The sequence below is a fragment of the Sylvia atricapilla genome, chromosome 7 (assembly GCF_009819655.1).
Source record: "Sylvia atricapilla isolate bSylAtr1 chromosome 7, bSylAtr1.pri, whole genome shotgun sequence".
NCBI lineage: Eukaryota > Metazoa > Chordata > Aves > Passeriformes > Sylviidae > Sylvia > Sylvia atricapilla.
Window position 1 is genome coordinate 27,323,349 of NC_089146.1, and position 16,103 is coordinate 27,339,451.

The window sequence follows — 16,103 nt, forward strand, 5'->3', positions numbered from 1 at the left end:
AGTAAACGTGTCATTACCACACTGGGAGGGAGATGCCTGCTCTGCTCCTAAATCCTCAGGCTGTAGGTGTATACGGGACCTGGGATTTTTTATTCAGCTCACATCTGTGCAGAATCCAGCACCGTGCTGGGCTGGTGCACGTACAATAGCTGGGGGCATGCCAAACAACAGGGAGGTCTGTGCCACAAAGTGCTGACAGCCCCAACCTGTGACTGATTTAGGCTGTGTTCTCTGACTCCTCTTGAACTTGGAGTTGTCTTTCCTGGTAGCATCTCCCTCCCCTTTCTGTCCTGGCTGCACAAATGTGCTCAATTAGGGTTAACTCAAACTGAATCAAACTTCGTGCCTGAGGTTGGAAATCTTCCCAGTCAACTCACCACAGCCACATAGCATGGTGGGAGACAAGGCGAGAGGGGAGATGAACGCTTTTCAGAGAAACGAATCCAAGGAAACTTTGTTCACTTTTATTTCTGCAGGAGATGATCCCCCCAAAGGAGATTTCCCTCTACAGAAAAAATCCCCGGTAAGTGTTACTGCTGGTTTCCTTTGCTTTGCTTTCTGCTCAGCTTGTTTTAAACATTGCAAGATCTCTCTGTTCTCTCCTCTGTTGTGCTCTGGCTAGAGACAAACACCCTTTCTTGCAGAGGGTTGTAATAAGCCTTAACAACTCAAGGCAAAAATCCCTCCACTAACCTGATTAAGTTAAGAAAGTGCAGCTTAAAGGGAAAACACAAACTGTCTGAATGTTTGGGGAAAAAGGTGAGAGTTTTTTACTGCCTTTTTCCTGAACACTACTTTCCTTGTGGGAAAGAACTTAGATCTCTGAAGTGGATGGGGCTGTTTTGCACAGGAGGGAGGAAGCTGAACTCTGTTTAGTTCAATGAAACCCACCAGGAAAGGGTACCCAGATGCTGAAAAGCACAAGGAAGGACAGGGATTGAGGACAGGCTGCTGGTGAGTGTTACAGAGTCCAGCTGTAGTGCCAGAGCCTTGAGTTTACATTTTTGGCTCTGTTTTAAAGCCTGATTCAGGTGAATGTGATGCTGCCTTGCAGCTTTGATGTTTGTGCAGGTTTTCAGGCTAATTCTTGTTGAGTGCTTGACCCCTAAAAACGGTTCACTGCATAGGATTCAGGAAGAATTTGGCTTATATTGCAACTGCTTTGACTTGCAGGATAATATGTAATACTTGGTCTTAAAACTCAGAGCCATGTCATTAGCAAACCAACTGTTTAACTCAATTTTAATTACAGTGCAGACATTAACTATTGGATATCCAGAGCTCCTGAGAAATATTAATCTTTATCCCCTTTTGCCATTAGTCAGCAAGAAGGAGAGCTGAAAACAAACATCTCCTCTAGTGAGTACTTTAAATTAACTTTCTTTTTTTCCAAAAACACAGTCTATCAACTTCCACAGTATCTTTAAGACATCCATAATCCCACAGATCCCAGGCTTGCTGTGGTAGCTAAGCACTGCAGACTATCTGTGTGTTCATGAATCCAGGCTTAACCTCTTTGCTTTTGCTGGGGCTCTCTGCTGAGCACGGTCCTCCTCCGCAAAAGTGAGCAAACTGCATCTGGCTCTCCACATGGATGAAAGCTTCCCACTTTTGGATGTCCAGGCAGGCCACAGGCAGGTCAGTGATACAGTGGAGAGAATACATGAGGGTTTCTTCATGTGCTGATGCCACCTCATGACACACAAGCCAGATGGAAGTACCCTTGCTTGTAAGTCGTTGCTCTGTGTTTGTAAGCACTTACTCAGGGTTGTGGCTCAGGCACTTGGGAAGGTTTAGCTGGGAAGTCACTGCCTCCTGCTCTCCTTTCCCTCCTTGCCCCTGCTCGTCTGTAGGAGGTGCCCATTCCAGAGCAGGAGTGGCTGAAATGAGTCACTGCATCTTAAACTGGTAATAAATCCACTGGGACTTGTGCACTGGGTGTGGAGGGGTGAGTTCAGGCAGCAGCACTCCTGCCACCTGTCCACTTGGTTTGGATAGTCACTCTTAGCACCTCCACCAAATGTTAGTAAATGCCATGAGTATGTATAGTGAGGTCTGGGAAGGAGAGGAAGGGAAAAAAACCCTTTTTTACAATTTTTCTTCCAATTTCATAAAATGCCTCCCAGCACCCTCCAAAACATAATCTGCCTCTTATGGATTTTCTTATTTTATTATGAAAAACTTTTTGGAGAAAAAATATTCTGTGTGTGCATATGGTTGTGTGTTTGTGCATTTACAGCTTATACGTGCCACCATTTTTAGGCTAGTCTAAAAGCAGGAGGCCCCAGTACAGTTTCCAAGGGATCCCACTCTTTCTTACAAGGCATACTGCTGAGCACAATGGTTTCAGAGTAAATCATAAATGAAATGTATAATTATGTATTTACTCTAGTAAAGCAAAAAAGTCAAGGGTTTCTTATAAAAAGGCAGCCCATAGATAGTGAGAAAAATAGATATATGTATATTATATATAAAAATGGACAAAAAATATTTGTCTTTAGAGGATTAAGTAATGGAAAGTAGGTGGGAGATGGGAGTTGTGGCATTTTGATTTTTTACAATCAGTCTGTTTTGTTGCTCTTTCCTAATGTTGAGGAAGACAGCGTCATTAAGCTAGACTCTTCTAAACTTGAATCCACATAAGCTTAGGTCTCTTGGTGGTGAAATAAACCTGAATAAACATATCCATTTTGGTACTGTATTTGCATTTGGGACTCTGGGAAGAAATACAGGAATTCATTATTTTTGACATGAGGCACAGAAATGAATGTGGAGAGTTCATCTCACTTCACTGTCCCATACCATGGTGGTTTAAATCTATAAGTATAGCTGCATCTGTTAATATCACACTCCCCCCAAATTCCTCACCAAATCCATGGCCAGCCCCTCTCTCCCGCTAATTGGCAGAGGCTGGGCAGTGCTGGAAAACCTGCTCTCCTGTTGCGAGGCAATGGAGCTACTAAGCAGCTGGAAGCTGAAAGCTGCTTAGCTCAGACCACTGTGGGGTAGCAAGAGGGATAGAGGCCCACAGAAGGTTGTGCCAAGACTCATCTGTTTAGTGCCTTGTATTTCACTTGGGAAGTGCTGATGTTATCTGGAGTAAAGTGAGGCTCGGGGAAAGTGTGGCCACCCTTAGACAGGTTTGACAGTCCCATCGCTGGATTTTTTTTAGGCTGTGATTAATAAATTGAATTTTCCATAGCTATGCCAGCAATCTTGGAATATGAAGTGAATGCCATGCCTGAGGGAGTGCTGGACAGAGGGCTGATGCTCTGCTTCAGTGAGTGGTGGCACAGCTCAGCACAAGTGAGGAGCAGAGATTGAGAGAGGTAGCAGCTTCACACACAGAGGCAGACAGCAGATCCCTGGAGTCTCCCAGTTTCTGAGGCAAGGTCTGGCACTAGAGGAGGGAGCAGTTTTGGGGCAGGGTAGGAGCTTTACATGAAGTGCAGAAGAAAAGGCATCCAAAGGTGATTTTTTTGGTCTCAGTGACTTTTTAGCATTGCAGTGGAGAGTTAGTAGCACCCTTCCAGTGGAGTTCCAGGAGCTACAAGCATGGTGGGCTGCTGACAGCCCACAAATCCCAATGGCAGTCCTTACTGGGTCCATGTCAGCCAAGCTGATTCACTGGGGAGCCTTAATCAAAGCAAGAGTAGTGTGAGGTCTCCTTTGAGTCCAGCTCACAGGTCAGTCAAGCAGCTGTGTGCACTTGGTTCTTGGACTGGACTCCTCTCCACCACCCAGACATTGTGGAAATCTGTTGCTGGGGTGAAGGCTTTGACAGTTGATGTGTTCTTGTTTGTCTCCCACAGAAACTCTGTGGCTCCAACTACCCCCTGAGCATTGCCTTCATTGTGGTGAACGAGTTCTGCGAGCGCTTCTCCTACTATGGCATGCGAGGTATGTGGCCTGTGTCTGGGGAGTGACTTTCCCTTCCTGAGGTCTTTACACAAACTGCATTGGTGTTTCTGAACTGTGCTGTGTGTAGTATCAGCTGTCTTTCAAAGTTAATTGATATTTTAGGATGCATATATAAACAGTGTACCCTAACTTGTTGCTGTACCTACAATGAGAAGAAGTTGGGACTAGAGGGCTCCAAATACTCCTTCCAGTCTAAATTATTATACAATTCTCTATATCAAATGGGATTTTCTACTGTGTGATGTCTTTCATAGTTGATGTGCAATCAGTGTGTTTGGGAATTGAATCTTGCAGGCACCTAATCTGCAAACAGAAAATGTGCATAAACAGAACTACAGGTTAGGGTAAGATAAGCTAGAAAATACGTTTTTCAGCTAAACATAAATGTTTATGAGCAAAGGATGTCAGATACTCATATATCTCATTTTAGCTTCTCCTGTGTCAGAGATTGTGAGGAACAGGTCTGGAAGCACAAATCTTTCTACAGCACTGCTCAGTTCCTTGATGAATCAGTAGTTTCCTTGCCACCATGATCCTGGTTACCTGCAGATGCACACATTAATTATCTGATACGATTTTTTTTGTTTGTTTCCTTTTAGCTGTCCTGACACTGTATTTCTTAAGCTTCTTCCACTGGGATGAGAATCTCTCTACTGCTGTGTACCATGCCTTTTCTGCACTGTGTTATTTCACACCTGTCATTGGAGCCATCATGGCAGACTCATGGCTGGGGAAGTACAAGTAAGTGAAGGCATCTCTCTGATTTAGTCAGCATGCACTGACACTATGCAGCCTGTGCAAGGACAGTGCTGTGTGTGCTACCAGTTTTGAGCTAGCTCAGAGTGCAGCAAAGACACACTCATGAAGGTCAGCTCCTCTCTGTTATCAGAGCTGATCTGTTTGCTCATGCTTTTCTGTGCTTGTCTAACACCCAAAGGGCAATAGGCAACAAAGTTGGGACAAATTAAATGTTCCAATAACCCTTTCCCGTCATTGTCCTTCCCTACCTGACTTCAGGAAGCTGAGGTGTAGGGCAATTAACCCTCAGTTTGCTACAGTTTGCTTCTGAGAAGGATTCAAAGATAGTGAGGAAGCAATGTCATCATATAGATCCCACAGATTCAGATGAAACTGTAACGTACTGTTAGTGCCCAAAAAACCTTTGTTCTCTCAAATCATCTCCAGCAGCACATAACCAGATAAACTCTTCATAAGATTCCTTAGGCAGTCTTCCCTTCTGATGATAAGTTGTGGAACCAACATCTGCCCCAGAGCAGTGATGAGCAGCTGGATACAGGACTTTGTTTGGCACTGTTTTTTCATTTTCTGAGGAGTCTTGGCTGTCACATGGAGTGCAGCTGAACTCTTCTTTCTAGGACTAAGCCCATCTGGCAGAAGAGTCTCAATAGCAAGTAAACAGCTGCCATATGCCTATCCAAAAGAAAGTTCTTAAGGAGCTGTCAGTGTCCTTTTTTCTCTTTGCTCAGTTTCAGTAATTTTCTTGTCCCTTTAAATGAAAAAAAAATAACAGTGGGGCTTTATTAAATTAATTATTTAAGATCACCTAGCCAACTTCATTGGTATTTTAGGATGTCTATCTTGCAGTATGATGTTGTGAGAGCATAAATCCTTATACAGATGCTCGTGTGTTAGGCAAGTGGCTTTTGCTGTAGTAGCTGGACCTTGGCCAATATAACAGGTTAGAGAAGCTTTAAGGAATGATCTGATGTGATGCTAAATTAGCTGTTGCATCAGGGTTCTCTCCAATGCTCAAAGCTCATAGGACTTCTAGTTTTTCTGTCCTTACAAGGCCTTTGATTCCCTCTGCACATATCTTCAGTGCATGAATACATAGATTTCTCTTAATCTAGAAGGTGGTGAAGGAATAGAATACAGTCAAGAGTTTGATCATCCTTCTCATATTTCTTCTTCTCCCTCACCAATGCATGGGAAGCAGATAGATGAGCTCAGTCTTTCAGAGATACTTGGGGCCCAAAACAGACTTACAATGAGGAAACCACACTCCTAATTCAGGTTTGTTGGTTAGGTGGGTTGAATGTGGGCAACAGTCTCTAGACATCCCTTCCAGTCAAGGGACTCACTTATGCGCGTCCTACAAAATGCCAGTTATTAGTAATCGGGAAACATAGTTGGACCTGAACAGTGCTCTTCTCTTTGCAGTCTTCCATGCATGACAAGACTGGAATACTTTTCATTTATTCTGCTCAGTAATGTCTACAAATAAAGCAGGGGCTATCCCTCCTTAATCGAAACCCATTTGCATATCTATTCCTTCCTTCAACTCAGTGTTGACACAAAGGAATTATAGCTGCCTGCTGTACCACTGGTAGAACAAACCAATTCCTTGTGTGTCTGCCAAGTAGAGCTGCCATATCAGGGCGCATGGGCACACTCTGTTTTCAGATTGTACATCACCCAGCACCTTCAGTCACTGCTATTTGCTTTCCTCACAGGACGATCATCTACCTCTCCATTGTGTATGTTGTTGGCCATCTGATAAAGTCAGTCGGTGCCATTCCATCCCTAGGCAACCAGGCAGTTCATGTGTAAGTAGCCCTTGAAGCCACAGTGCTGTAGCAGGTTGTGATGGTAGTTAGTTTACCCAAGTCTGTAATTTGTTTCATCTCCATCAGGCCAGCATTTTGGGGGCTGTGCACGAATTGCTTTCATCAGGGAAGGGTTAGGAATGTCTGAGTAAGAGCAGAAGGGTGGATCTAGTGTGTGAACATGCTGGATGGAGTTGGAAATCACCACACAGACTCTAACCCCTTTAACACCCCTCTCTGCTATATCATGTTACTGGTGTGCTGTCCTCCATCCAACTGCCTGTACCAGGCTCCTTCCTCCCTCATTTCATCAGCACAGCTGCCCAGCTCAGCAAGGCTCCCCCATGTGCATGGGAACACAAAACTTTTCTGTTGACAGGGGAAATCAAAATCAATTTCTGATGACAGGGGAAGGGTCTGTTTCTTCCACAGGATACACCCTCTAGACTCTGAACAGATAGGCTTGTCAGAGTAGTGTTTCTGAAGCCTCCAAGCTGGTTTTGTCTGTGTGATTATGGCTTAAAAAAATACGTGCATGCAGGCAGGAGCACATGTTGTTTACAGAAAGTTTTCTTTTGTCCCAAACCTGGCCAGTTCTGATGCTCTTGTTCCCTAGAGACACAATCTGTCAGCCCAACAATGATATTTTGAAAACCACTGAGAAGTAGAAAGCACACAAGAATGAGCCTAATTCAAATGGTTTGTCTGCTTATACCCAAGCCACAAGGCTGCAGAAAGTACACCCTTTTTTCTTTTTTTTTCTCAGTTGATCTTGACAGCTTTTGTTGTCATATAAATAAAAAATAATTCCACAGATCTTTGATCTCCTATATGTCCACTGGACCTCAGAACAGCAAGAAACTGACAAAAACAGTTTGGTTGATTGACTGGTATGGAATGTAAAAATTAGGATAATTAATTTGTTTTTCTAATTATTTGGATATTTAATTTGTTTATTTATCTGGCTCATCATCATTACCCATGTGCAAAAGACAACATTATCAGAGGAATCATAGTTGGATGACACTAAAATGCTCTCATAAGTTCTGGAAAGGTTTTGCAATGGTGATATCTTTGTTCTTGCATGAAGGGTCCTGTCTATGGTTGGTCTGTTTTTGATCGCCCTTGGAACGGGAGGTATCAAGCCCTGTGTCTCTGCATTTGGTGGGGACCAGTTTGAAGAGGAACATGTAAGACTTCTTTTCTTTCCTAAAATCTGCAGTGTCTGCTTACTTTGTGAGGATGTTTATGTGATCAAAGTCCTGTTATGCCAGATTAAGGGCCAGTTTGCTGGAAAAGACGTAGTAAGGCATGAGGTAGGTTTGCATAAGACTTGAGAGAATCTAGATGCTTCAGGAAGGCAAAATGACAGCAGAACAAGACTGATACTGGAAAGGGTAGGTCATAATTGCATCAAATCATATAAATGTTAATTGGACATCAGAGTAGCTGAAAAATCCTGTCTTGCATATCATGGAACTGTATATATAATTGATCAACTTAACAGGGGTGATTATAATGCACTGCAGTGGAATATGAAAGAAAAGACTGTATCACTGGCCTATGCTTCTGGGGGATTTTTTTTTCCTCAAATCTGTCATAGTCTGTGTCTCAGGTGTTGTTCAGAAAGAACTGTACAAAATTCTAGTCTTTAGCAAGTAATGCCAGAATGTTTTCTGGATATTCCAGAATGGAAAGTTCTGAAGAGTTGAGAAAATGTTTCTGTTTAGCTGTGTTTGTGCTGTGTATCCTGCAAGTTGTAGTCCAGGTGCTTTGTGTCCTCATTCTCTGTCATGAGTGCTTAGCCCCTCATCTGCACTAATCTCAAACTCCCATTATTCAGCACAGGGGCTCAGCTGGGGATAAGGTAGTGCTTAAGGAAGCAAAGCAGGTCAGGAAGTGCTAATCCTTAGGCAAAATGCTAAATTTTTCAGTTGAACTTCAAATTAAATAGATTTATGTTGACCTAATACACAAATAAAAATTTCAATTTTCTTGATGACAAGTATCCAAATCAGCAAGCTGTGTGCATGGCAGAAGTCCTCAAATATGTAGAAAGCCACTGCTGCAAAAAAAACAAAATAAATACTGTGGTCTGTGGTGAATAGGCTTAAACTCAAGGAGGATTATTTAGGACTGACAGTGTGAATTTTTTTTTCCAGAAATAGATCTAGAGAAATACTGGACAATACTATGGTCTTTGGGAGATGGAAATTCCCATCAATGGAGGCATTAAAGAAGGATATTAGACTAATAGTGTGTCAAGAAAAGTACTGGTAAAGTTGGATAAGAGTTGTCTTCTTGGACAAGGAGCCCAGTAGGGCAGTTTTCTTCTTTGTCTTTTGCAATGTCCCAGAATGAATTCAACATGTAATGAAATAATGTAGACTAAATTTAAAATTTTGGGAAGAGTTGTGCTTTCTGCACATGAACTGAGTGATGGTGAAGTGATGAAGCTTATGATTACTAAGAAGTAACAAAACATGGGATGTTCTGTGGTCACTTGTCCAAAGCAAATCCTCCTGCAGGCATGTCTGCATGCTGTCAGCTGCACCTGGTGCTTTAGGGGATGCTGCAGAAGGGGGATCAGTAATGCTCTAGTGGTCCCCAGCCTCCTCAGTTGGCACAACTCTGACCAAAAGTAGGCTGGCAGCACAGCACATGTGCCCTGGGATAGCTGCATGCATCTCACCCAGTGCATAGGCATCCTGGCTTGCTGCACCAATAGTTGTCCCAAAAGAATTCTAAGAGGTCCAACAGCAGCATTTACACAAGTGCTACTTCTATGAATATTAATGATTAATAGTGTTTATCCAGCATCTTTCAATTACCACCTAATTACAGTATGATAATATGTAACACTTATCTTCGGAGTGTTTTATAGACTTCAGCTAATGAATCTCAGCACCCCTCTCAGGCACATACATATTATTATTCCAGATTTATGACTACAGCTGCGTTACAGAGAGAAAACCTGAACTGCTTGTGGTTGTGTGGGCCTGTACCCATTCTCCAGCATTCAGACTACATGTCTCCCACAAATTTATCAAATACAAAGGCTCAAACATTCACCTGTCTGCTACCTTCAAGAAAAACTAATTTAGAGAAAGAAAACTATAAAAAGCATTCTGATAAGAACAATGTGTTCTACTCTATTCGTTCTTTTTCAAACATTCTTTTCAAAATAGAAAGTTTTCTATTTTACCATTTTGAAATGACTTAGCCTTTCAGAAGAAACAAATGTTTTATGCTATGTGATAGGAAGTTTAAATCATCAGAATTGGAAGGAAAAGTTTTGATTTGGAATGAAAGGAATGAAAGGTTGGAGGCTAGCCAGGATATTTCTTTCCTCTGGAGTGGTGTTTGAGGGGCCTTATGTTTTATTTTCTTCCACTCCAGGTAGGCTGAAATAAGTTTTGAAATTCTCTATGAAATGAAGTATTTGATTCCCCCTTAATTTTCAGGACACCAATAAACTTCATCCGAGTCCTTAAGTGTACAGGTTTAGTTGTTTCATCTGAAAACTTGGGATGAGGTAATATAAACAACTAAATTGCTCCTGCTATTCCTAGAGACAAGTTTATGTTTTGAGGTAAATATACAACATCAATCTGATCCTCTTTTAAGTACTTCAGGAGCATAATAGTCTTGGATCTGCCACTTTGAGAATGGTGCTACTGTAGACAGTGATGGGGACTGATTTGGTGGGAGGTCAAATAGGGAAAACAGATTTATCTGCAGGAGATTTCCAAATGCCTTTGTCTATGGGATTAGAAATCCAAGTTAAAAATGCCTGAACAAATTATATTTACAATATGTTATATGAATGTGAAGCTGCTGCTCATATTAATTAGGGACCAAAGCTGCTTTCAAACAGTGCAGTATGGTGTTTAAGGTGCTAAATAGCTTTCCTTTGTTTCTTTATTTTCTGGTTGCCAAGGAGATCAGGATTATCATGTACAGTACCTTTTCTCAAATTAGCTAATCCAAACCATGTTGTTAATGTACGTCTACTCTAAAGATTAAGACAATAGGGAGGAAATTCTTTATTCCAATTAGTATAATTCTCAAGCTGCTGGGTCATTATTTTTGTAGTTATTTCAGCTTTTCTCTGATCATTTTTATTTCCATCACTAAACTCTGAAAGTATGTGAAATAAGATGCACCAAATTCTTTATGCATCCCTATCCTCTTCTCTTACTACCAACTTCTCCTTGGTAATTGTTGCTCTAGACTTTATCATGTCAAGAGCTGCATGCATGAGTTTATCACAGCTCTCAGAAATTCTGATTTGCTCAGATATGAAGGATTAGGGACATGCCACACATGACAATTTGGCGAGAAGAGGGCAGGACTGTGAGGGCTCTACTGCACCACGCTCGACAAGTCATGGGAGGGCTATCCAGGAATGGGGAACATTGCTGGGGCTGCTCATTTCTCTAGTTTTCTCTATAATGACAAATAACTAGTCACAAAGGTAGAACGAAAAATAAAATATAATTTTACTAGTTTAGCAATAGAAAGTTCTGGGTTATCAAATCCACCAGCAAGGAATGGAATATAACAGATAGTAAGACCCACTGCTGTTTTCTATTAACCATGAGAACATGCCATTGAGATGGTTTTTATAAGGCTTTCAAATCCTTTAGTCCAGGATAAATAATTTGTGAGGAACGTATAGGTCAGCCTTGAACACTCTAGGAAATAAAAGTGTGTAAATGCCAAAAGCTCAAGTTGATGGGGTCATCCTAACTGTACTGGGTCAAGGCAGAAAGCCCTTAATCCAAGTAAGTAGACCCCCAGACTCCTTGGTGGGTGGCAGTGGGAGGTGATGGGGTTCTCACTCTTACCTTCTCACTACCCACTTTACATAGGGACATAAAGAGAAGCCCTCCTGTACTCTCCCACTTCCCCCTCTTCCCTGCAGTAATCCCTTGTGATAAGAGGCTTCTTGCCATTCCAAGTAGCAATATTTCCTGTTGGCTGCACCATCAGTTACAGGAAGTTTTGTTACGTTTTTGGAGCTCAGGATTCATTACTTTACAGCTGTCCTATTTTAGCTGCCTGCAATTCTTCACATTTTCTCCAGTTTTCCGGCCTTGTGAATATTGTTGTCTCAGAGAGCAGACGGAAGCAGGACACATTAGAAGGAAAGGAGACAGAACAACAGTCCCTGAGGAGTTTTCTAGCACTCAGCTAAGTTAAAGCTTTGCATTCAAATGATGCTCAGGTCATAGAGAGGAGGCTCAAGGTGCCCTAAGAGGCTCTCTGCCAGGCACCATGCCATGTCTGATGCAAATTCAACTCAGGTGTCCCAGAGGTGCTGATGCACAAGAGCACGGGTGGGTCAGGTAGCCTGCTTTTGTTTCTCCTCTCTGGTGTGCCTCTCAGGTACAGGGAGGAGTTAACACTGTATACAGCACACGTGTGACTGTGCATTCATGTCCCTCCCACAAGCGAGGAGAGACTGCGCACACACATTGCTCCAGCACAAAGGACCAAACTCTTGATTCCTTCCAAATTATGAATTGTGTGGGAAGAAAGAAGATCAGCAGGAATCCTTTGACTCTGTCAACTACAATATGTTACAGCTTAGGTTAAATTCAGAACTCTTTCTCTTAGAGTTCATCCGTCCACCAGGCTCTTGAATTTGCTCCCCTAGATTTAATTTACCCTATTAGTTTGAGGTTGATTTGCCTCACCTTGGTGGTATCCTCTTTGATGGATACTTCTCACTTGCTGGCACTCTTTCGTCCATGCTGTGATTACTAGTTCCTTAAAATATACAGGTTTCTTTTTCTATTACTACACGGGAGAGGAGGGAAAAAAAAAGAGCTCAGACATGGGAAGAAATTATGAGCTTGTCAAACCATGCCAAATTGGATTGAATTAGGTGACAAAGGATCTGAATCATGCTACTTGTTCTGAATAAGTAAATGCTTTCCCTTCCTTCCAATCTCACAACACTCTCAAAGCAGCAGCTTTTCTTCTGAAATGCCAAAAAGCTCCAAAGCACTTCTCGAGTAACATGAGCTGATTTGTGTGAGCATTTACCATCACCTGAAGACAAGCTTGTTTGCTTAACATTTTATGCACTTTGTGTCAATATTTACCCAGCCTTCCTAACGAGAGAATTGATAGTGTTCAGTTTGCAAGCCCAATGCTGTGCGTTAGCCATGACATTGACATTGTCTTCTCTTGTTTTAGACCTCGGAGAGAAGCAAGTTTTTTTCCATCTTCTATTTATCCATTAATGCTGGAAGTTTGATCTCCACGTTTGTAACTCCTGTATTAAGAGGTCAGTGTGGATTTAGAATAAAACAATAAATTAGCTGCCCTCTAACTACTCTGCTGTGCATAGTTAGACTCTCATGACAACAGAATGGCAGAAATTATATTACCTGTTGTGTGGTCAGAGTATTGCATTTACACCTTATTAATCCTGCAGTAGCAACATAACAGATTTATAATACAGGCAGACAACTCACAGAAATTATATTCCTGGTTGTATTTCAAACCCAGCCTGAACTGTGGAATTAAAACATGAAAGGTGGAAGGACCTATACAGTCATGTAATCCTCACTCCCAGTGAAGGACTTGCCTTCGGGTAAACTATGGATGGGAAACAAGTTCTGCTGTCCTGTGCAGTATCAGGGCTAAAAAACGTGGGGCTGGTTTTAAAGTCCCACCTTCTCCCTCCCACGGGGTGCTGCTTGACTTCTGGAGGGCTCTGTCCTGGCACTCAAGCTTGTCTGTGTGGGTCTGCTTGCAAGATTGCTGCCCTGAGCAACTAGCCTTGAAGACAAAGCACAGGCCTATGCCCCATTTAAGACCTACTTTATATTCCAGCCTGCTTGCAAAACCCTTTTTAGTCCCTGAGCCTTGCTGCACTTACTTCATTGTATCGCACCCCTTCGAAGCCAAAGGGATTGGCACACATTAAATACAGGCACAGAGGCAGAGCACCAGGCCATAGGTGATGGGGACAGGGACAAGGTAGTCTTCACATTTAGCTGCCATTTTTTTCATTCCATTCCATGGCTTCCAGAAAGCTCTGTTTGTTTGGAGTGTTATTTTAACAGGCTCTTGTCTCATGTTTATGCCAGGCACAGGGACAAAGACAAATGCTGTATCTCTTACTTGTTCATTCTCTGGTGTCTCTGGGTCAGCATTCAGTTGGGAAGGGCTTTTGCTTAAAGCAGCCAGTGGGCAGATGAAAATCCAGTCCCTTGAAGCATCAAAACATGCTAGTATAAACTAGTTGCAACATTGAACAGAAGTGGAGAGGATGGGGAAAGAGTAATATTTTTGCTAAGTGTGAAATATTTTCTTGGAAGAGTGGGAAATGCAGTTTATAGACATTTGGTACAAATATGAGCACCTCTTTTACGTAGATGAGTCCAACTCATTTAGCATGTTAAAAGTTCAGCATGCCCAGCAACCCCATGATCTCAGCTTTGTTACATTTTAGCTAATTCGATGAAAATAAGTAAATAATGCTATGCATGTGCACAGCTGTGCAGTTATGGCTTTCCAGTTACAACAAGCAGGAACAGCTGAGGGCTTCATGGATTGGTCTCCTGTTAACTCTGTTGGCTTACTTTAGCCATTTTGTCAGTGCAGTAATGTCTAGCCCCTGGCATTCAAACACAGAGCCCACTGCTGGCTTGCTGTTCACAGCTGGAGCACGGTGCAAGAACTGGCCTGGTCCAAGAGGCACAGGGTTTCAGTGATCCACAGCTCAGATTCATGCAACCAATGATGTAACACACCTGGATTCCTAATGCAAGACCTGACATTTGGAGCAGACTGCCCCTAGTGCGATTTGTGGTGGTGAGAGAAGGAACTGGAGTTCTAAGGCTTATCCTGGGCTCCCACTTATACACAGTGCAGGCATTGGCTTCCACTTTGTCCACTGTAGGTCGCTATGAAATCAGATTCAAGTTTTTCACTCAAGACTGATACAACACAGTATTGGTTATTTAGATCTAGTCAAATACAGAATGGTTTCAGGTTATTTTAAATGTTGTACCCTTTTTCCCAATTACAGTCCCTAGTATTCTTTATACCTATTTGTCTGCACCCTCTCTTCTACTATTTGCATCAATATCCCATTATCAGCTGCTTTTGCTGGCAGACACTACCCTGCTTCCAAATTGTGTTCATCAGGGGAGGACAACTGTTTCAAGGAGATTCAATTCACAGTGTCAAGCACCAGTGAAGATTTAAAACCAGGGGAAGTGACTGATTTAGGGAATCAAATCAAGAGCCCCAGTAACATATGTCTAGATGTAATGAGCTGCTTTTATTTCTGACTTCTTTTTCAGGGGATGTGAAATGTTTTGGAGAGGATTGTTATGCACTAGCTTTTGGCGTCCCAGCAGCACTGATGGTGTTGGCACTTGGTGAGTAGAGACTGTGATGCCTGTAATAGGAGTTACCATTTTTGAGTCCATGGATAGATGAGAAAATGCACAAATTCACTGATTCTGGATGGATACTGTAGTGGGAGATGAAAGGGTTCAAGATCACCTTACAGTTCCCTAGTTCAGAACAGCAATAAATATCAGTAGTTCATTGATGGTGGGCAGACCATGGTTTTACTGCAGTCTTTTACCACGATATTGTTAAGGGGGTGACCTGATGGATGTTTCACAGTATAATTGCTTTGCTCTAATGCAAAGGGTGGCACCAAAATGATTCTCCTGGCTTGCAGCTTTGCCTATGAGTAGGTATGGCCTTTGAACTGCTATCTGAGCAGTCCCCAGAGACCCCCAACTTCTAGAAGAGAAGCTTAACATGCCACTTCTAACCTTTCCACAGGCTTCTTGCAGCTCAGGGCCATCTTTAATGGCTCAGACTTCTGCTGCTGAATCTGTGTGCTGCAGAAGGAGCTAAATAATATGTTAGTTTGTTCTGAGCTGTCTTACTTTGCTTGACTGAAATAATTCTCACAAATACAGTGACAACTTATTATTATGTTGCAATAAAAAAATCCTTATTATCCAAGTGTCAGGAGACAGCCACAATCCCAATGCTTCTTAATGATTGCATCTTAGCCCCATTAATGTACTTGTAAAGATTTCTTCTCCAACTTTTATAAAGCATTCAGCAATCTCCCCATTTTTACTCCATGGCATGTTACTTCCTTGGTAGCCAGTACAGAGGACACCCCACTAGCTTTCATTTCACAGCTGCAAACTGCTGAGAAGAGCAGTTTCCTTGTTACCCTGGATGTGTGAGCTTTTGACACAGCATGGGTCGACTTCTCATTCAGCTTGTTATCTTCACTGAGAGACCAAGCAGTTGTGTGATTTCACTGCAGCATCTGGGATTTGAAAAGTTTGTCCCCCAGAGAATGTGAATGTTCCTGTCTCCACTCAAATTTCCATCAGGGAGAAGAATCAGGAAACTGAAGAAATGTCATCAGGCCACAGCGAACATTGCAGCAATTATTTTCAAAAAAGTGCTTGGTCACAGGCCTGAGAAGGTTCTATTTTCCCCTGTGGCCTGTTCCTATCAGTTTAGGGCCACACAGACTCACTCCTCTGTGCACCATGCTGTGATGAATGTTTCTAGCAGAGCAGTAGTTGCCCAAGGGAGAATGAATGTGTA

General features: G+C 42.4%; 1 protein-coding gene across 1 annotated transcript in view; it reads left to right on the forward strand.

The window, feature by feature from the left end:
• The first annotated feature begins 298 nt into the window (after positions 1 to 298).
• The window catches only part of SLC15A2 (solute carrier family 15 member 2), a 38,335-nt gene continuing 22,530 nt past the window's right edge, over positions 299 to 16,103 (forward strand). Inside the window, exons 1-7 of the mRNA XM_066323068.1 lie at positions 299 to 523; positions 3,813 to 3,900; positions 4,521 to 4,662; positions 6,396 to 6,488; positions 7,579 to 7,678; positions 12,696 to 12,786; positions 14,816 to 14,893. Coding sequence (XP_066179165.1) covers positions 392 to 523; positions 3,813 to 3,900; positions 4,521 to 4,662; positions 6,396 to 6,488; positions 7,579 to 7,678; positions 12,696 to 12,786; positions 14,816 to 14,893 — 724 coding nt within the window. The 5' untranslated portion in view covers positions 299 to 391. The remainder of the gene's footprint in view (positions 524 to 3,812; positions 3,901 to 4,520; positions 4,663 to 6,395; positions 6,489 to 7,578; positions 7,679 to 12,695; positions 12,787 to 14,815; positions 14,894 to 16,103) is intronic.